Genomic DNA, 22,145 nt, shown 5'->3' with positions numbered 1-22,145 from the left:
TTTGAAGTGGCTTACAGGAAACATTTGCAGTGAAATGATAAACAAAAAATAGGTCAGAAACTGAGGGGAGAGGAAGGAGAATACAAGAATGTCATCTGTAAGGGTTAGCACTGCGACTGTGATTGAAATTTCACTCTAGGTTTCCTGACAGGGAGGTCAGAAAAGGGACACTCGCTCTGCAATGCCCCCACCCTCTGAGCAGAGCATGCACCTTGAGCTGTGTTTTCTCTAGAGCTGAAGGTTTTTGCTGCCTCACTCAACCCTGCTCTTTCGCCTTGCTTTCAGTCTAATTGGACACACTGTGAGATGGTGGGGCTAGTACAAAGCATGTGTTTGTAGCCTTACAACAGTTAGCTGGTGCAAAGGCAATTGAACTTGTTACGTTGACCTCACTGGCAAAGTGCTTTAAATTGCCATTAGCAAGTTCGTGTTGGCATACCAGACAATACCACTTACTATCAGAGGCCACACCCTGAACCTGAAACACTATACTCTAATAAAGAATCTATTTATATTATTTGAAAACTAGGCAAAACACTTGACCTCTTTCAAATGTCTAACTGCTACCCCCACTGATCTCGTCACCTGTGTGAGGCATGCCAACACGCACTTGCAGTTAGTTTTTCTCTGTCCCATTTCACAGATGAGACAACTGAAGCTCAGAGAGCTCAGAGAGCTTGGGAGCTTATACATGGTGACGCAAGTGGTGCTGGGGGGTTGCACCCATGGCTCCATCTCCCAGGCTCAGTCGTCCCCCGCCTGCCTTGCTATTTCGGCATCCTCATAGTGCATTGCTTGAAGAACTGAACCTTTCGGTATGGAATGAAAATACTCATCCTGTGCCACAGCAGTGGCATGTCACAGTCCACTTTGAGATGTTGAATAAGGCACTACTAATCATAAGTGCTTGAATTGTATAAGGATTTACTTGAAAAATGTAAATCAGAGAAGATTTTATGTTTGCTTTATAAAAATATTCTAGAAAAAGAGTACTATACTGAGCGTTACACAGAGGCCCATTGGAGAATAATAAGGATCTTTATAGGAAAAAAACTGCTGACATACAGTACCTGTATGTGACTACACAGAATAAAGCAAAGGTCATTGCCTGGAGATTTGGAATGATGGAATAGCCAGTCTAGGTCACTGGAGTGTATTACTTGCCTGATTTATTTTTTAGAGTGGCTTTTAGGATGGCTACTATTTCCAAATAATTAGGAAAACCACAGTTTCATGTCATTTTGAATTGACTGCGTGAAGACATATGCTCTCAAGATAATGAGGTAGGATTATGTTTCTTAGAAGGGCCTGACAATATAATCATGATTAATAGTACAACCATCTCTGAGCACCTATGATTTGTGTTGTCATTGAAGTTAACTCCTTGTAATGAGCTGTGCCGGGTTCTTGATGTGAAAATGACACTTGAGCAAGAAAGGCACGTTTCTTTCTTGCATGTGTAGACTTGTCACCTTTGTCCTGTTAGATATTCTTTCTTCCTTAGTTGGGAGAAAAGGTTATAATAATTTCTGAGGCATTAACCCCAGTTATTGTACTCAGTGAGATGAATCAAAACCTTCCTGAAAATCATCATCTTGTATTCCAAATCATTGAATTGTTTTTGGAATTCGTTTTTCACCTTTTTATGAAACTTCATTTTTCTGATTATCTCAAGTTCTGAGGAATTCCAATAATTATTCCTGTTTTCTGGAAGGAATTACCCCAGGGCAAGGCTTTGGTTTGCCAGTTCCTTGGGAAGCTGGTTTGTACCTCAAGGTGATTTTGGATTGCGTCCTTTCCCAGTAAATTTAGTTTCTCTGTCTCAAATGTTCTTTTCATTTTGCCTTTGAACATGTGTAAGGCTTCTTATTCTTTAAAAAGTGAATCCTAAAGAAAGTTCTAGTGTAGAGTGTTTTACTAACACAGTCATTCAACTCAATGTTGCAGAATCCTTAATATCGTGAGAAAATGTTCAAAATGTATTAATAAATGAAAAAGTTATAAAACATTCTATAGAGTATGATCCCAATTTTGCTTAAAAAATGCACATAGAAGAAAAGACTGAAAGGTATATAACAAGTGTTAGCTCTGATTATTTCTGGGTTGTGGATTCGTGGCTGATTTTTATTTTTCAGTGTCTGCATTTTCTAAATTTTCTCTGGCAGGCTTTCTTGCCCATGTGAGGATGGGGTTGGAGGGCAGGCCGGGAGCACCCAGCCCAAACAGCCGGTCGCTAAGCACTGAGTGACAGAGGGGCATTCAGTGTAGTTCAGTTGGGCCCAAACCTGGCTGTGCATTCTGTTGTTCAGAGACACTTGAAAGTCTTTAAGCACAAATTTGGGGGACAGACCTTGAAGGCGGCTTTGTGTGAATTAGGAGACCTTTTCTCAGAAGAAGTAACTGCCATCTCCTGAAGAAGTGGAGAATTTTTTTTTTTTTTTTTTTTTTTTAGGGTAAGGCAGCTCTTGGTTTACCTCACAGATTGCAAGGACCTTGTCAGCTTAGAATCCCTTATTTTTTTAAGTTTTATGCCTACAGCACCTGGTCTCCCATCCAAGTGCTAACCAGGCCTGACCCTGCTTAGCTTCCGAGATCAGACAGGATCGGGCTTGTTCAGGGTGGCATGGCTGTAGACTTGGAGAAGTCTTGTAATAATAATATATATAAATCTCAGGAGACCGAGGCACACCCCAGAGCTGTGCACGATTGAGATACAGTCCTGCGTGGGGCCCACTTGCACCCTCTGTGCCAAAGTCCTGGTGTGGACCTGGAAAGCCGTACTTTTCTATTATCAAGTTTTTATTAAAACATTTTTTATTTTGGAAAATTTCAAACATACATAAAAGTATAGAGCATGTAATGAATCTTCATATTGTCAACTTCTACTTCGGTAATGAGTAACATTCTGTGCCATTCTTCTATCCTCCACAACATTTTTATGAGAGTATTTTAAAGCAAATCTCAGACTTCATACCCTTTCTCCCACACATTTGAGTATATAACTATATAAGAAATTTTTTAAAATACCGTTCTTACGCACAGAAATATACACTTTTGTAAATCTCCGGATGATCCTGATAATCAGCTGTATTTCAAAATAGTTGTGCAGAAGAGAGGGCAGCCAGGGCAGAGGGAAGATGGATCACAAAGCCAAGGGAAGGTGCCGAGTTTATGCGAGTATATGTAGGTGTTTTTCTAAGGGGAGTGGAGAGGCCTGTCTCTGAGCAGGGCAGTGGGATGACAAGTCTACTTTCTGCTGTGGTCTCCCTGATCCCCTGACCCCCACATTAGGGGAGGGGATCCATACGCATTCCTCCCAGTTTGGGACACTGACTTCCACCTCTCTCTCTTAGTATATTCCAGAGCATCAGAACCCTCTCACCAGCTTAATTAACCTGCCCTTTTCCCCATTGTCATTTCTCTGTAATTCAAGGCTACAGAAGAGGACTAAAAGACACCTGAAACTTAACCAATGTCACAATAAATAAATAAATAAATAAATAAATAAATAAATAAATAAATATTTTTTTCCCCCTTTAAAAAGAAGAGGACTAAAAGGGAACACACAATCAGACTCAGCAGATCCAAATCAAACCTGAGATGTCTCTGGTCCTAATTAAGCACAGCACAGGACTCCCAGCTGTCTAATCTCATGACAGGTGGGCAGCAGTCACACACACACAAAAAGCTCAGATAAAGGAGGATGTAACCCAAGAAAAGGTGTAGTGTAAGGTGTGGGTAGACCTTGTCTGAGGACCACACTGCCTCCGTTCTCGGGCCATATCAGATAGCACTTTCTTTGAGCATTTATCCTTATTGCTTACTGTTCTCCTTGGTAATCTAGAATCCAATGTGCTTTAAAGCCGCTATTTTGATTTATCCTATGGCTGCAAATAAAATCATTTGCCTAGTGGACTCTCCTTTAGATGCTGCTGTGTCTAGCCAGAGCCAGCCTCCTTCACATCCAGGCTGAATTCCATCCTTGCCCTGCTGCTCAGAGCTGGCTCAGGCTTCCTCATGCTCATTCCATTGGCTGCCTCTTCTGGCTCAAGATGCTAAACTATCACTTACCTGCCTGGGCTCTTCTCTGCTTTGTTATTCTGCCAGCTGGGCTGTGGTTTCAGATAAGACTTTAACAGGATTGAAAATCATCCCCTAACTAAAGACCAGAGTCTGATGACAAATCTTATCTATTCTACTTAATAGGTTTAGGAGGATTATACATTTGAAGGTCATTCAATTCAAATACACACTAAACACTTGCCGGCTCTTGCCCTACCTGCTCTCTCTTTTTTGAAATACCCCGGGCACCCCAAGGCAGGCCTGGGAGTTCACGGGGTTGTTCAAGGAAGTTGGTGTTTGGAGGTGCTCCTGTCTCACCTCCAACATGTCAGTCCAGCCAAGCAGCTGTGTCCCAGCTAATGAAGACCATTCTCTGCCTACCCATCAGGGTCTGGGCCATGAGTGTCAGACTCCAGACCCTTGAGAGTGAGGAATGGAAATGAGAAAGGGAAGGGACAGGAAGGCTGAGAGAAGTGAAGGGTGCCCTTGGCTTTATCTGCGTGGCTCTGGATCAGTTTCTTTAGAGTGAGAGGCTTGGAATACATAATCCTGAAAAGCGTTCTTTTATAAAATTGTATTAAGGGAAAGAATAATGGAACAGGGAGCAATAAATATGGTGGGGTGAGGGGTAGTCACATAGAATGCAAAAAGGCCTCAAGTGCTACTAGGAGCCTGACAGAGGAATGGAGCAGCTATCTCAGTAGCATTTCCTAAATGCAGAGTTATGCAAACTCAGGCCTCACAACCCATGGCAGCCTACAAATTCTATTATCTAAAATTTTTTATTTTCATTTTGAGGAGATCCAAAGTATATCCTTATAAGTATATCTTGGTCCATTTCTATAAGGCAGTTGTATTTGCGATCACGTTGACATCCACTGGTGAATTTTATTTCTGCTAAAATGATGAAGGAAAATGTTCTAGTATTTAATATTTACTAAAATAGAACTTCTCCAGTCCCTTGCTATAAGTTTTTGTTGAATTTCAAACCCAGACATTTCGGGGGAAAGAATCAACTCAAATTTAATTTGTAATTAAAGTTAGTATTAGCAGCAGTGTTCTCAGGATGCTCTTTTTTGCCTTGTAGCTCCAAGAATGTGAGATAAAGTAACACAAGCCACATTTTAATTATCTATATCTAAAAATGTGGCAAGAATTTAATCATTAATAGGTAAAAAAATTTGGTGTTATTTCTGTGATCTCTGTTAGTAGGTCTCTGAGATTATTAAGAGAAGTAGGTTTATAATTGTTGGTAAAATAAAATCTAAACTTCATTTATTGTTTCCTCTGAAGTGAGTTCAGTATATACACTTAAGTAACATTTTCCACGATATTACCTGTGTCCAGTTTTAATTTTTTATTTATGTATGTACCTGAAGGACTATTTGATGTTTTCTGCATTATGTATTTATTTTGCATCTAGTACCATGAGCTCTTACTTTTCGAATGAATGAGTGTGAGATTAAGTAAGTGACAGAAGAAGCAGTACATATGAGGGCTGACTTTATTAGTTCTCAGCAATGCCTGTAAACATGGGTTGCAATCCACTTTTAAATGGAAAAAAACCCACAAATTATAATTAAAACTAGTTGACATCTGCGTCACACATCTTCCTAATCTATGATTGTTGATATTGAAATTAACCTCCCAGTTGATGGTCACATCTCTTGAGGTTACAAAGGTCAATAAGCTAAATACATGCCAGTGTTTGAAGACCGTTTTTACCTCCTAGGCGTGCATTTATATTACGTCGGGGGAGAAGTCTATGCAGAGTGTGTGAGTGACAGCAGCATCTTTGTACAGAGCCGGAACTGCAACTATCAGCATGGCTTCCACCCAGCCACAGTCTGCAAGATCCCCAGTGGTTGCAGCCTCAAGATCTTCAACAACCAGCTCTTTGCTCAGCTGCTCGCTCAGTCGGTTCACCATGGATTTGAGGTTGTCTATGAGTTAACCAAGATGTGCACCGTCCGCATGAGTTTTGTTAAGGTAAGGACGCTGTTGGCTGGGCTGTCAGGTGGGAAATGCAAACTAAACAGAAAGCACTCTGATTCATGTGGCGAGTTACACAGTCAGTTCAAGTACACAGCAATTTTTTTGAAAGTCTATTTAATTGTTTGTAGGAAGAACTCTTCTAATGAGTATGAACTCTCCTGTTTAGCAATTATAAGAAAATTCTTAAGCATAATACTTTTGGAGGAAAAACAAGATAGTTTTTCTAATGCAGAAGATAAAGCAACAATAAAAGTTCTATACTTTTATAGGACTTAATGCTACAGAGATTTTTTCATTCCTCAAATTGCCAAGCACTGTTGTCACTCAATAAATGTGGTAAATTAGCCTGGATGAAATTAGAGACTCTTAACCTTAGAAAGCATATAGGCAAATGGAGGAGATAATATTTATAAAGAAGCTACGAAAAGAACTGACTCTAATACAAGATACTATAAATTAAGTTGCTGTTGTAACTTAACAAATTGGGATAAATGAATTGGGATAGATACATTATGGTGGCTATAATTAATTCTGAGAGAGTAGCAATGTTCTTTTTATGAATATTGAATTTCTCAAGTGAAAGCTTATTAAAATTGTGTGAAGTTTGGAGAACTGAGAAGTTACAACTGGATTTCCACATTGAAGCTAACGGCCTCAGTTTCATCATCTGCTATGTCATCTCTCACAAAATGATAGCAATTAATTCTAATATTTCAAAGGCTTAGCTTGTTTATCAAACTATCTGGGTATATGTGACACAGTTTTCACATTGTCACATATCCATTCAAGGAATCAGTATGGCTTGTTGCAGGTTATTTCAAAGTAAAATTTGTTAGTCCTTTAAATTTGTCATAAAAAATAATTGTCTGGTTTTTCTATATTCAAATTATGTTTTTATTGTATTTATAATTTTAGTAATTATTAAAAAATAAAACTCAAGAATACAGTCTCCAATTTAAATAATGGCTTCTTAAAACCATTTCTCTTTTATGATGATGAAGCAGTTTTATTCAAATTTACTCATGAGCTTTAAAAAGCATTTTTACATTGTAAAGCAATGTAAAACCTGGAAATTTTATCAAATGTTCTGTTGCTTTAGAGCTGGCAGAGGGCATTATATCACCATTAATGAACAATAATTTGAATCGTACAGTTATTTTTCAAGGTCTCTGTTTTTAAAACTAGGATGAAATGCCAGTATCTCAGAGGTAATTATTTCACTATAATTTGTGCTTTCATAGAAACCTAATTTTTCTAAAATCAACCAGATATATTTATCAGATATACAACATTTACATAATAAAGCTGCATAGTTCACAGAAAACAAACTATTACTAATAATGCAGGGACTTTTAAACAAATAAATCCTTAGCAAATATAACTACAGATGATCAGTTTAAAAATTTTTTAAAGTTCTTATCACATGAAAAAAAAATGTCTAGGTGACAGATCTTAACTAAACTTATTGTGATAATCATTTTGAAATACATACATATATCGAATCATTATGTTGTATATCTAAAACTGATACAATGTTATATGTCCATTATATCTCCATAAAACTGGGATAAAAGGGCACTATGAATAAAAATATAAAATATCTCTTTAATAATTTCATATTGAATACGTATTGATATGAGAATATTTTGGAAATATTGGGTTGAGGGAAACAAATTATTATAATTTAAAAAAGTAAAAGAATAAAAGTAATTATAGATGACTACACACCAGTAGCTGCTACTGAGGGTGATGGACTAGATTATCTTTAAGGTCTCTTTCAGCTCTAATTTTTACTAATTCTAAGACTCAAGTCAGTCAGCAAATATTTATTGAGCACCTTCCATGTGCAAGGCCAGGCACCATTCCAGGCATTGGAATACATCAATGATGACTTAAAGAGCTCTGCCCTCATGGAATCAATATTCTAGGATGGAGAGACAGACAGTAAACAATAGCTATAATCAAGAAATTGAATGGGAAGTGAAAACGTGGAGCAGGGCAAAGGGAATTGCAGAGCTGGGGTAGGGGTGAAGTACAAGTTTTAGGTGGGCAGGCAAGTCTCATTGAAGAGGTAACATCAGCAAAGACTTGAAAGAGGTTAAGGAGTTAGTCATAGAGATATCTAGGGGAAGAGCAGTAGACATACCAAAGATCAAGGCCTACGGCAAGAGGCGATGTGACTGGAACGTAATGAGCAAGGGGAGGCGAGGTCAGAGCAGTACCAGGGGACCAGATTACTGCTTTGTAATACTTAAAGGTTTCAGCTTTTACTCTAAAGAGAAGGGGAGCCATTCCAGGGATGTGAGCAGAGGATTTTCATGATCTGACTTAGATTTTTAAAGGCTCACTATAATTGCTATGTGAACAGATGTTACGCAGGCAAGGTTGGAAGTAGGGAGACCAATCAAGAGGCTATTGCAGATTTCAGATGAGAGGTGATGGTTGCTCCTACCGGGAGAGGTCCAGTAGAAGTTTGTGAGAAGGGGAAGCGTTCTGAATTGTGAAGGTGAATTTAATGAGGGATATGAGAAAGAGGAGTTAGACAAAGTTGCCAGCAGTGGAGATGGCGAAGGTGCAGGTGGATGAGGTTTGAATGCATGATTAAGAGTTCGGTTTTACTGAGAATGACTTTGGGGTGTCTGTCACATACAAGTGGAGATGCCGAGTAGGCAGTTAGAGGTACAAATCTGGACTTGGGGAGAGAAGTCTGGGTAGAGATGTAAATTTAGGAATTGTCAGTGTATGGACACTGTGGAACTCCATGAGCCTGGATGCAAACACCAACAGTTTGAGGTTAAACAGAGAGGATAAGAGTTTCTCGGATGGGGCCCTGGAACATTTCAATGTTAAAAGATGATAGAGAAGAAAAAGAACCTGCAAAGAAAACAGAATGTGCAACTAGAAAGGAGTGATAAAACTAAGAAAGAAAGGTCCTTTGTAAGCCAAAGAAGAAAGTGCATTGAGGAGGAGCAAGGATGAGGTAAATCTAATACTGCCCAAGTGACAAGACCGAGAGCCAGTCATTAATTTTAGTATAGATGACTCTTTTTGAAGGTTTTTGCTAGAAAGGGGATCAAAGACATAGGTCAGTAATCTGTGGAGGTCTAGGACCAAGAGGAGTATTTTGAAGATGGGGAATATTTCAGTATGTTTGTACATTGATGGGAATGATCCCATAGATAGCGGAGGACTGCAGGAGAGAACAGGGAGAGTTCCTGGAATGCTGTCCCTGGGGAGATGCATGAGTCTTATGCACAAGTGGATGGACCAGCTTATTTGGAAAGACATAAGAGATGGAAAGACAGAGTCCGTGGGAGCAGGCGCTGTGGAAATTCTCTTCTGATTGCTTCATTTCTTTCATTAAAATTGGAAAGATCATCTGTTGTAGGTAGGGTGGGGGAGGAGGTGAGGTATTCATTTGGGTAAGAGAGTGGGGGGTGGGAGAGCAAAGGGCCTGGGGAGTATCCTGTGGTTTTCAGGATGCATCAAAAGTCCATTTGAGGTTCCTGGACATGAATGTAAAGTTTGTTCAGGCAGCGTGGTTGTTTGAAATCAAAATTTTAAATAACACTACAGAGAATCAGTATTCCCAATTACAAAACTAATTTGTTTGACTTGATCTCTCTTTATTTTAAAAATAACTTTTCGTTGATGTATAATATATAGAGAAAAACATACCCATTTGTTTGTTTGTTTGCTCGCTTCCTCTCCTATGAGTGGTAATAAATGGGAAACTGCCAAAAGTAAGCCAGAGAGAGAGAAGAGACACACACTTTGTCAATCAATCCCGAATAACCATGAGCACCCTCCAGTTCTCTCTCTTTACAATTCTCAGATCCATCACTGGTCTCCAGAAACCATGTGTGCTAAACACTGTCTTCAGCAAAGGGGGTGACTGCAAGGTTGAGTTTCTCCCCTTGGGGAAGGGAAAACGATTTTCTGGTGTTTCCACTGTGACTAGAACCCAGAACATCTCTAGGGCCGTGTAGTCAGCTGTGAACCCAGAGGCAAGACATTGATTTAGACCAGGGTGTCTGGTCGGTGCAGAAGTTGTGTGCTTAGAAGAAGGTGCAGGTCGCGCTCCCGCAGACCTCAGACAGGGTCTAAGGACGGGCTCCAATGCATGCGTTCTGGTTCCACTAAGCTCCGCCTCCGCTCTCGAGGCTAACAGTTAAGTCTGACACAATCACTCTTGGCTTCACTCTTGCTTTGCAGGGTTGGGGAGCTGAGTATCATCGCCAGGATGTCACGAGCACCCCCTGCTGGATTGAGATCCATCTTCACGGGCCACTGCAGTGGTTGGATAAAGTTCTGACTCAGATGGGCTCTCCACATAACCCAATTTCCTCAGTGTCTTAATAGTCATGTCTTAATCCACATTCTATGGAATAGATGCTATTGCAGGCAGTGGCTGATATCAGTTCAGATTTGCAACTAATTAAAGTGTCTAAGTACATGTGTATATACATATAATATATACTCATCTATTTTATCACCATTTGGTTTGTGCTTTCGAGTTAGCCTGGTGTCAGTACAGTGCAATTAGAAAAGCAGTTTTTTTGTGCCTATGATATAAGAGGCAGCTTCTTCTGTAAGAAGATACAAACAAAAGGCAACTGTGTCAATAGTATTTGAAAGGTGTCAGCAGAATAAAAGGTAGCCATGTCATTTATTTAGCCATGTCATTATAAGACATGTTGTATGGCATACCAGAAAAATATTAAAACTTTTTATATAGCTAAAATCAGGTACTAGCAGCACTATAGCAGTCAAACTCACATAATTTAAGTAATGTCACTGTTAGTACTATTGGCAATAAAAAAATTAAGCTTATACAATTATGTAAAATAAGCTACATAAACTTTGTTATTTCTAAAATTGAAATAACTATAGCTGGACTATTGTGCTCATATAAATGGTACCATTTTAAACTGTGATTGGAAAAGAAAGAAACTGTGAAGCCGAAGTCATGTTGCCTCATAATCTACCACTGTAAACAAAATAAGTGTAATATGGCAAGATAAATATGAAAATATCATGAAATGAGCTATATTCCCAAATTGCAAAGTAAGATGAGAACTTAGTCCCAGAATCGCCCAGGGAGATTCCCGCTTTCCACACAGGAAATCAGGTTCCTGTTTCCTGGTTATTAGTGCAGCAGTCCTGTGACTTCTCAGTCTGCACGGCGACCTCTGAGACCACATTTGAAAGTCCTGTGCTAAGAAGAAGCCGGTAAAATAAGAGGGTTGGACAAAAGCATTATATGTTTACTTATACTTTCTCACATTCCCACATTAAAAGTCTCTAGGTGAGGGTCTTCCTTTTGCCATATTTTCCTCACCTGTTGGCAAATATCAACTATTTACAGGTTACTAAAATAATAGTGAAGACTTAAAAAAATCAAGACACATTGCTGGGATCAAATTTATGAATTATTTAACTTAGTGTTTCTATTGAATAAATTACCTATTGGTCAAACCTGGTAGCCTCTTATAAAGCTAACTTCCCAAGTAAAGTGATAATAATTTCACAATCTCTATAATTTCTGGGGAACAGTGGGACTGAATAATAGGACATTTAAAAATATACATTATTAAAAATCCGTTCTTATTTACCCTTAGATGATAGAGGAAAATCCTCCAAATTTCTAAGTAGTTTCATATACATATATATATTTCCCACCCAATAAACACTGCGTTGCTTGGAAAAATATTTCACACCCTCTTAAAAGTGTGCAATTTAAGAAGGTAATTATGCTTGTAATAGATGGTACTTCAGCAATTTAAGATTTCTTCATTTATACAATTTATGTCAACTCTTTCTAGCATTATTGTATACAGTAGTTGTTTCTTGTTCAATTGTATTCAGGGTAGAAATTATCATGTGAAAAAGATAGGAGTGAGCTACTACTGTCATCTCTTGTGATGACTAGTGTTATCTAATAGAAACTTTCATATATACAATAGAAAATAAATATTAGATTTTTACATGAATATTAAGTGGCCCATTTAGTGTGTAGAAAACCCCGTAGTTTATTAGTTCATCAGCTATGTTTTGTGCACCTGTTTGTGCCAGGTACAGTGTTAGGTACTGTGTAATCAGATGTTAGCCAGAGGCAGCCCAGCCCTCTGGAGCTGAGTCTGATAATAAATCTGTGCAGACATCTTCATGTTTCAGAACTTGTAAAACAAAACGAAATATATGAGCTTTCTTTAGCTTGAGAAAAATGTAATCGATTTAATTATCTCTATTTTAAGACTTCTCTCTTCTGAGCAATCAGGTAATGGATGAAGTCTTTCTTGGATAAATGCCACTTTTCTTTCATCCTTCAAAGTTGTTTTTCTTTCATCCCTTGCTTCTCTTCTCCATCTCCCCTTTCCTGGGAAAAAGCGTTCACATGATGAGTCTTCCTCATCTGAGTATCGTTCCTCGAGAGAGCAGCAAGCACACGTGGTTTTTGCTCCAGAAGATCAAACATATCTTTCTTGATCAAAATCATCCTCTGATTATCTTACACCTTCACAGATTCATCAGAACTGGTTGTTTATAAATGACATTTTAAAAAATTGGATTTTTAAATTATTTTTTAATTATTCCAGTGCACCTGAATTATTTCTTTGAAAAATAAATGATTAAAGTGGTACATATGCATCATCATCAGTCATGTCTCACCAAATGCCTGTATTATTAGGATATGTGTGAAATTTAGGGGTTTTCTAATCAATGTGAAATTAACCCTTCAGTCATTGTAACAGTCACATTTTAATGAGCCTTTTAAAATTTTTGCTAGAGTCAAAAAATTTTGGTAGAGTTGTCAAAAGTTGTAATGCAGTTTTTGATTTTAGACTTCTAAATGTGCTCATTCACATTCATTCCTTGAGGAAGACAATCTGAAAAAAATGTAATACCATTCTTTTATAGGATGACTAGCACACGGGATGTGCTAAGCCATTAAATGTGTCAGTGATGCCATACATGTCTAAGGTTGCCATGGACAAGAGTTGTGCAATAAAGAAGATAACATTTTGGTCTGGTCACAAGACCCAGGACATTTATCCTGTTGTTCAAGCCTTTTTTTTTTTTTTTTGATAAAAAATTGAGATTTGAAAAGCTTTAGTTAGATGATATTTTAATACCTGCCAGTGCTTTGGAACTATAGAGATGTCATTGTTCCATGCATTTACTTTTTTTTTTTTTTTTAACACTCAGTATAAATCAGGAAAGGTTGGAATACAACCTAGCATTCAGAATCCCTTTTTCATTTGACTTCAAAGGAACCGAATACCCCATGACAACAACATGAACATTTTCTAAATAGAGTTTGCTAGACTTCAAGCACCTGCTTGACTTCAGTGTGTCCTGAATATTTGGTGTGTATATTCAGTAAATAGAACTAAATATAACACGCATTCCAAAATTTGTCTTTCCCTATTATGATTTAACAGCTAAATTGTATGACAAGATTTGGTGATCCTGGTGTATATTGAGAATAAGTTCAAATTAATGTAAAACAAAACAAAGGAAACTATTCCTGTTGAAGTAATACTTTTGATTGTAATATCTAGGCTTCAGCTGTCCTTCAAATGCACACTTACACTGTTATCTGAATGTTTATAATAAAGAATATTGTACCTATGGGGCTTTGGGCTCATTTTCCCCTGCAAACCTCACAGCAAGATTTGCTGCATGTGGGTCCCTAGGATGATCTTGAACTATCTCATTTTGAAAATAGAATGTTTTTTAAAGTCCACATGCTATAGAGAAATTAGGTAATGATTTTAAATTCAACATCTGGGATAACTGGCATTAAATGTAGAATCTTGAAAGTACTTTGCTGTAACTCTAGAGAGGATATGCAGAGAAGCTTTTTTCCTAAATAGTAGCAAATTATTAAGTAATACTGCAGTAATAAGAAAGAATGAACAATATTATTGTAAACATCTGTACTTTGCTACATATTACCTATCAGAAAAGTGCTAAAGAAAACTAGTGAGGAAACAGCCTTCTTAGTAACTTTATCAAGGTTTTTTTCCTTTTCCTTTCCTTTTTTTTTTTTAAGAAATAGAACTCTTTTTCAAAAATATTTTGTGAAGTTCCAGTATATAAGCAAATGAAAGACAAGCTATTCTAAGTTATTTATAGGTGGAGATCAAGCACCCTCCAATTTAAGCTCTAAGTTTATCAAGGGCAGTGATTGTGTCTTATTAGTCTTCATCTCCCATGGTTCCTGACTCTATTCTTACGTCTAATATTTGGTATTGGCATTTCAAACACTAACTAGTACAGATTTTAAATATATCATGGTATAGACATAAACATTAGTCCATCTTAGAGTATTTTCATTGTCGCAGAAACTTCACATGTTTATCAGACGGTTCTTATGCATCAGCTATGACTAAGTGGGCACTGCAATAACAATGACAACACAGTTCCTGCCTTAAAGAAACTTACCAGTTTGTGGGGGAAGATGAACAAGTAAACCAATAAAGGTCAGTGTGCTATCGGTTTGACAGGTTGCTGGAGAACCAAGGAATGACATTCCCATCAGGCCCTGGGTGGGTTCCCAGGAAGGTCAACCCAACTTGTTTTCCTACCCATCACTTCCCTTAGCAAGTCATTCCAGACATTCCTAAACCAGGTTAGATGCCATTTCTCTGTAGTTCCATAAGTTGTGCTCATCAATGATCATTTATCAATTCCTTCAGCACACTGTTTACTTATCCACCTCTCTATCAGGCAAGGAGCTCTTTAAGGGCAAGGATTATATCTGTTTATGTTCATTAGCCAGCTACTGTTTGTTTAGAAAGGCATGTTGGTTTACATTGTAAAGGCAGAAATGGTATTTTTTCCAAATTTCCCTTTTTAAAAGTCAGCAAATATTTAATTCCTTCTCTTCAAAATAAAAATAATTGCAAGTCTCCAACTGCATGTCCAGTGACCATGTTGCAACTAATGGGGATGAGAGAAGCATGCTTATAATTTCATTTGGAAATATAGTTGACCCTTGAACAATGCAGGGGTACCAATCCCTGTGTAGTTAAAAATCTGCATATAACTTTTGATTTCCCCAAAACTTAACTACTTATAGCCTTCTGTTGACCAGAAACCTTACCAGTAACAAAGAGTTGATTAGCACATATTTTGTGTGTTATATGTATTATGCGCTGTATTCTTAAAGTAAGCTAGAGAAAAGAATGTTATTAAGCAAGTCATAAGGGAGTGACATAAGCATCACAACGCAGTGAGAAGACTCTTTATTTCTCCCATTAAATCTACAAGTTGGACAACTATAACACAATGAAGGATACCCTGCTCAACACAAACATGCCTGAGAGATCCACACATCAGTGCATCTGAAGGTGGGCTTATTAGGAGTAGGGGAGGCAGGATGGGGGAAGGAGAGAAATAGTGGTGAGACACAGCTGTGCACCCATCACAGCCCTAGAGAATGTGGTGGTGGTGAAGTTCTACTGCAGCCCCTCATACTGTGGCCTGGAATGTAAGAGGCATAGAGGTAGTTTCCCTCCCAGGAAAGGCAACTCCCTTCCATCCTCTGATTGCATCAGAACCTGGTGATGTGACACTTTAAACAGCACAGAGGTGCCAGCAGCTATTGGTAGCAGGGAGACAGAGCTTCGAAATTGAGAACTTGCCCTGCCCATCCTGACAGAGCCCAATAGAGGTAGCGGGGACACCTCCAGCAATGCGGCAGGGCCATTAGCAACAAGAAAGCAGTGCTGAGAATCTGCAAAGCCAGTTCCCACCTGCCACATTCCCCCACTATGGAGGTGATGCCCAGTAACTGAGGCAAATTGGTCACAGAGGGGACACCCACCTCACCAGTGGGTATGTGGTATTTTCCTCAATAGAAGTGAAACCTCTTCATGATCCCAGAGGCACAAATAGCACTGGTAAGAGAAAGAAAAATAAAACCAACCAAACAAAAAACGTGCTATAGCACCATCTACTGGAAAACAAAGTACTCTACCTGTCAATCTGCTGAATTGTTAATAGCAAAACAATATCAAGAAAAGTTCACTACCTCAAATGTGCAGGCAGAGAACCAAACCATCAGTACCATAAATAACCAAGGTAACATGGAACTACAGAAAAGAAAAGTCTCCAGAAACCAAATCCAGAGTCATGGAAGACTGCAATTTAAATGTCAGAATTTACAGTTGCAGTTATGAAGAAATATAATGAGAGTCAAGAAAACTCAGATCAATGAACTTGAAGAGAATTAATGAACAAAAGGAGTACTTTACTAAGGAGACTGAAACTATAAAAAAGAACCAAACAAATTCTGGGGCCAAAGAACTTAATAAACGAGATGAAGTATGCATTGGAGATCACTGGAAATAACAGAGCAGATGTAAGACATAACTAGTGAACATTAAGATAGAAACCTAGAATGACCCGGGAGGAAGAAAAGCAATAACTAAGAGTTAAAAAAAAAAGTGAAAGAACTCTGAGAACTATCCGACTATATTAGAAAGCAAAACATAAAGATAATGAGTATACCAGAAAGAGAAGAGAAGGGAACAGAAAGCCTATTCAAAGTAATAATTGATGAGACTATCTCAAACTTATGGAAAGAACTGGACTTTAGAATACAAGAAGCTAGCCTATTTAACAGAATGCCTAATTATCTCAATGCAAAATGAACTTCTCCAAGACACATTTTATTAAGACTATCAAAAATTAATGACAAAGAAAAAAATTAATGACAATTCTCAAAGTATCAGGGGGTAGGGGGAAAGACTGTAACTTACAAAGGAAACCCCGTGAGATAATCATCAGATTTTTTAGTAGAACCATTATAAGCCAAAAGAGAGTAGAAGGAAAATTTCAACATATTAAAGAGAGGAACCATCAGCTAAGGATAATTTATCTAGCAAAACTGTCCATTAGATATGAAGAAGAAATAGAGGCTTTCCCAGAAAAACAAAAGCTGAGAGAATTTACCATCACAGAGACCTGCATTATAAGAAATGTTGAAAGGAGCTCTTCTATCAGAAATAAAAAGACAAAAGTATCCAAAATTTTGAGTAAGATCACTAACAGACAGACAGAAATAGGTAATTGCAACTCTACTTGAGAACAGGATATTAAACAATTATAACATAAAGGGCTATATTGGGAAAAGGTATTAAAAGCAACTACTTCAATCTAATAATGAATACACAACATAAAAGAATAATTTGTACAATAAAAACATAAAAGGGGAGGAGGAAAAGGATCGAATGTGTACAGGTGAATGAAGATAAGACATAATCAGAAGGAAAAGGATGATTGTAGGAGACATGAAACACAAAGAGGAAACAGAGGGGAAAAAATTATAGAAAACAACCAAATTAAAAATAGCAGACAGAAACACAAGGGAAAAGAAATAACAGAGATACAGAGCAACCAAAACCCAAAAGATTAAATGGCTGTATTAAGTCCTCATATATCAATAATCGGTAAATAGACTGAATTCATTAATCAAAAGGCACAGAGTGGTTCAAAAAACAAGAACCAACTATATGTGTCCTGCAGGAGACTCATCTCAGCTCCAAAGACAAACATAGGCTCCAGGTGAATGGATAGAAGGTGATACTCCAAGCAAATGGCATCCAGAGGAAAATGGATATAGCCATACTTATATCAGACAAAGTAGATTTCAAGATAAAAATGGTAACAAGAGACAAAGATGGACATTTTATAATGACAAAACAATTCATCAAGAAATAACTCTATATATATATATATATATATATATATATATATATACTCAAATTGGGAGCACCAAAATAAATGAAGCAAATACTAACAGGCCTACAGAAATTGACAAAAATACAATTATAGTAGAGGACCTGAATGCTCTGCTCACAGCAATGGATAGATCATCCACACAGAAAGTCAAGAGACAATATCAGCCTTAAATGACACATTAGACCAAATGGATGTAACTGACAATTTCTAGAACTTTCCATCCCAAAACAAAAGAATACACTTTCTTCTCAAGTTCACACAGAATATTCTCAAGGATAGACCATATGTTGGGACACAAAACTAGCTTCAATAAATTTAAGAAGACTGAAATCATACCAAGCATATTTTTTTACCACAATGGTATGAAACTGGAAATTAACTACAAGAAGAAAGCAGGAAAACGCACAATAAATGGAGATTAAACAATATGATACTGAACAACTACTGGGTCAAAGAAGAAATAAAAGAAATCAAAAGATACATAGAGACAAATGAAAATGAAAATATGACACACCAAAACTTGGGGGATATAGCAAAAGCTATATATTACAGGCTACCTCAATAAACAAACAAACAAATTCAACAATCTAACATTACATCTTAAAGAAGTAGAGAACGAAAAACAGACAAAGCCCTAAGTCAATAGAAGGAAGGAAATAATAAAAATCAGAGTGGAAATAAATGCAACAGGGAAGAAAAAGATAATAGAAAAAAATAATGAAACAAAGATCTGGTTCTTTGAGAATTGACAAACTTCTGGCTAGACGTACTAAGTATAGAAGAGAGAGGACTTAAATAAATACAATCAGAAATGAAAGAGAAGTTAAAACTGACACCACAGAAATAAAAAGGATTATGCAAGAATACTATGAAAGGCTAAGGCTACCAAATTTGATAACCTAGATGAAATGAACAAATTCTTAGAGTATACAGCCTTCCTAGACTGAATCATGAAGAACTGGAAAACCTAAATAGACTAATCACCACCAAGGAAATTGAAACAGAAATTTATAAACCTCCCAAAAAACAAAAGCCCAGGACCAGATGAATTCACTGGTGAATTCTATCAAATATTCAAAGGTTTACTACCAATCCTTCTCAACCTTTTCCAAAAAAATGAAGAGGAGAGAATACTCTCTATTTCATATTACAAGGCGAACAATTTCCCACAACCAGGAAGGATATCACACAAAAAGAAAATTACAAGCCAGTATCTCTGATGAACATACATGAAAAAAATACTAAACAAAACACTAGCAAATCAAATACAACAAAACATTAAAAGAATTATATTTCACAAACAGGTGGGATTTATTCCAGGCATGCAAGGATTATTCAACAACTCCAAATCAATCAGCATGATACACCACATTAATAAAATGAAGAATAAAAATCATATAGTCATCTCAATAGATGCAGAAAACGCATTTGATAAGTTATAACGTGTTTATGACAAAAGCACTCAGTACAATTGGTACAAGAAGAAAAGTACCTCAACATAATAAATGCCATATATGAGAAACCCTCAGCTAACATCATACTCAAAGGTGAAAAACTGAAAGCTTTCCTCAAAGAACCCAAAAGGACACTTTTCCAAGGAGGACAAGAACAAGTTAAGGATGCCAGCTCTCACTATTGTTTTTAAACTAGTACTGGAAGTCCTAGCCAGACAATTAGGTAACAAAAATAAATAAAAGTTATCCAAATTGGAATGAAGAAGTAAAACTGTCACTATTTGCAGATGACATGATTCTACATATAGAAAACACTAAAGACCATCAAAAAAACTGTTAGAAACAATAAATACAGTAAAGCTGCAGATAACAAAATCAATGTACAAAAATGTGTTGTATTTTTATGTATTAACAACAAAATATCAAAAAGAAAAATGAAGGAAAGAATCCCATTTACAATCGCAACAAAAAGAATACCTAAGAATGAACCCAAGGAAGGAAGAGAAGGACCTGTAAACTGAAAACTATAAGACGTTATTGAAAGATACTGAAGAAGACACAAAACTATGAAAAGATATTCATTGGAAGAATTCAATGGAAGAATTAGCTGCTAAAGTGTCCATATTACCTAAAGCAATATACAGATTTAATGCTGTCCCTATCAAAATCCCAATAACATTTCTCACAGAAATAGAACAAAAAATCCTCAGATTTGTATGGAACCACAAAAGACTCCAAATAGCCAAAGCAATTCTGAGACAAAAGAACAAAGCTGGAGAGATCACACTCCCTGACTTCAAACTATATTTCAAAGCTACCATAATCAAAACAGTATGGTATTGACAGAAAAACAGACACACAGACCAATGGAACAGAATTGAGAGCCCAAAAATAAAGCACACATATATGGGCAAATAATTTTCAACAAAGGAGCCAAGAATATAAATGGAGAAGGAAAGAAAGTCTTTTCAATAAATGGTGTTGGGAAAACTGGACAGCCATATGCAAAAGAATAAAACTAGACTGCTATCTGACAGCACACACAAAAAATTAATTCAAAATGGATTAAAAACTTGAATATAAGATCTGAAATAATAAAATACATACAAGAGAACATAGGCACTAAACTTATGAACCTTGGTCTCAGAAGGGGGTTGTTGTGAACTTGATCTCACAGACAAGGGAATTAAAAGTAAAAATCAGGGGGACTATATCAAACTAAAAACTTCTGCACAGCAAAAAAAACCATCAACAAAACAAAAAGGCAGCCAACCGAATAAAAGATATTTGCAAATGATACCTCTGAGAAGGGGTTAATATCCGAAATATCTAAAGAATTCATACAACTCAATAACAACAGAAGAAACAAACGATCTGATTGAAAATGTGTAGAGAACCCAAAAGGACACTTTTCCAAGGAGGACATAGAGATGGCCAGCAGATATATGAAAAGATACTCAACATCACTAATAATAAGGGAAATGCAAATCAAAACTACAATAAAATACCACCTCATACCTGGTAGAATGGCTATTATCAATAAGACAGGACATAATAAGTGGAGAGGAAGTGAAGAAAAGGGAACTCTCATACACTCCTGGTGGGAATGTAAATTGGTATAGCCACTATGGAAATGGTATGGAGGTTCCTCAAAAAATTAAGAATAGGGCTACCATCTCCTAGCAGTCCCTCTTCTGGGTATACACCCCCAAAATTTGAAAATACTTATTTATAAAGATATATGCACCTGTATGTTCCTGGCAACTTTATTTGTAATAGCCAAGATGTGGAAACATCCCGAGTGTCCTTTAATGGATGATTAGGTAAAGAAGTAGTATATGTATATAATCGAATACTACTCAGCCATAAACATGATGAAATATTGCCATTTGTGAAGGATCTTGAAAGTATTAGGCTAAGTGAAATAAGACAGAAAAAAAAGGACAAGAACCATATGATTTCACTCAAAACAAAAAGCAACAAATGAACAAGTAAACAACAACAACAAAAAACAAACTCATAGATAAAAACAACAGAATTATGGTAACCAGAAGGAAAAGGATGGGGGAGGATGAAGAGGATGAAAGGCATCAAATATATAGTGACAGAAGGAGACTAGACTTTAGATGGAGAGTACACAGGTGTTGTAATATGAAGTTGTACACCTAAAATTTAGAAATGTTGTTAACATGTTACCTCTGATAAATTTAATTAATTTTTTTAAAAAAATTAAGCAAAAAATCATTAGAACATATATTTAAAGTCCTGTTTCTATTCACTGGAAAAACTCCATATGTAAACAGACCTGCACAGTTCAAACCTTTGTTGATCAAAGGTCAGCTGTAGATATTCAGCTGCACAGCAGTAGCAAAGGTAGATTTGACAGTTAAACAGTTAAAATTGTTTTATTCTAAGCACTTACATGTATCTTAAAAATTTGAATTTTAGTAAAGACAAGAAGCATAAGGAATTCTGGTATCGTAACACCAAGTTAACAAAGAGTATAAAAAAAACTCCAGTTCTGAAAAATTTATCTCCGTATGATCATTGATGATTCTATTATTTGCATGCATCTGATAAAAAAATGTTAGGCATGACCTCAGAATTACTTTGTGATCTGAAAAATGATGTTAAATAGAGTAAATATAATGAAAATTATACTGTTTGGCTTTTTTAGCCAAAAATTACTCATATCTGCAATATACTATTTGAAGATAATGCTTGCAAATGACAGGTTAACTACTTTCTAATCTCATATTTTAGAAAGGAAAAAAACCCTAAAATTTCTAAAAATAATTACTGATGTTTAATGGGGGAGAGACTCAGGAGATGGGATCAGACTTTTTCTAGGAAGGAGCAGATAGTAAATATTTTCAGCTT

At 36.8% G+C, this 22,145-nt stretch overlaps 1 protein-coding gene and 1 pseudogene across 9 annotated transcripts in view; one reads left to right on the top strand and one right to left on the bottom strand.

The window, feature by feature from the left end:
• The window catches only part of SMAD9 (SMAD family member 9), a 66,237-nt gene extending 50,232 nt beyond the window's left edge, over nucleotides 1-16,005 (top strand). For 7 of the 9 annotated variants that reach the window (XM_016132780.2, XM_036228486.1, XM_016132775.2 and 4 more), the window contains one exon: nucleotides 5,795-7,510. In XM_016132780.2, coding sequence (XP_015988266.2) covers nucleotides 5,795-6,333 — 539 coding nt within the window. In that variant the 3' untranslated portion in view covers nucleotides 6,334-7,510. Of the gene's footprint in view, nucleotides 1-5,794; nucleotides 7,511-10,272 lie in introns of those variants that run through there. The other 2 variants (XM_016132784.2, XM_016132783.2) reach the window with 1 other exon arrangement.
• LOC118609822 lies at nucleotides 2,530-2,635 on the bottom strand (annotated as a pseudogene).
• Nucleotides 16,006-22,145: the final 6,140 nt, after the last annotated feature.

Source organism: Rousettus aegyptiacus, unplaced genomic scaffold, assembly GCF_014176215.1.
Source record: "Rousettus aegyptiacus isolate mRouAeg1 unplaced genomic scaffold, mRouAeg1.p scaffold_m13_p_11, whole genome shotgun sequence".
Lineage (NCBI taxonomy): Eukaryota > Metazoa > Chordata > Mammalia > Chiroptera > Pteropodidae > Rousettus > Rousettus aegyptiacus.
This window is presented reverse-complemented; position numbering and strand designations above follow the sequence as displayed.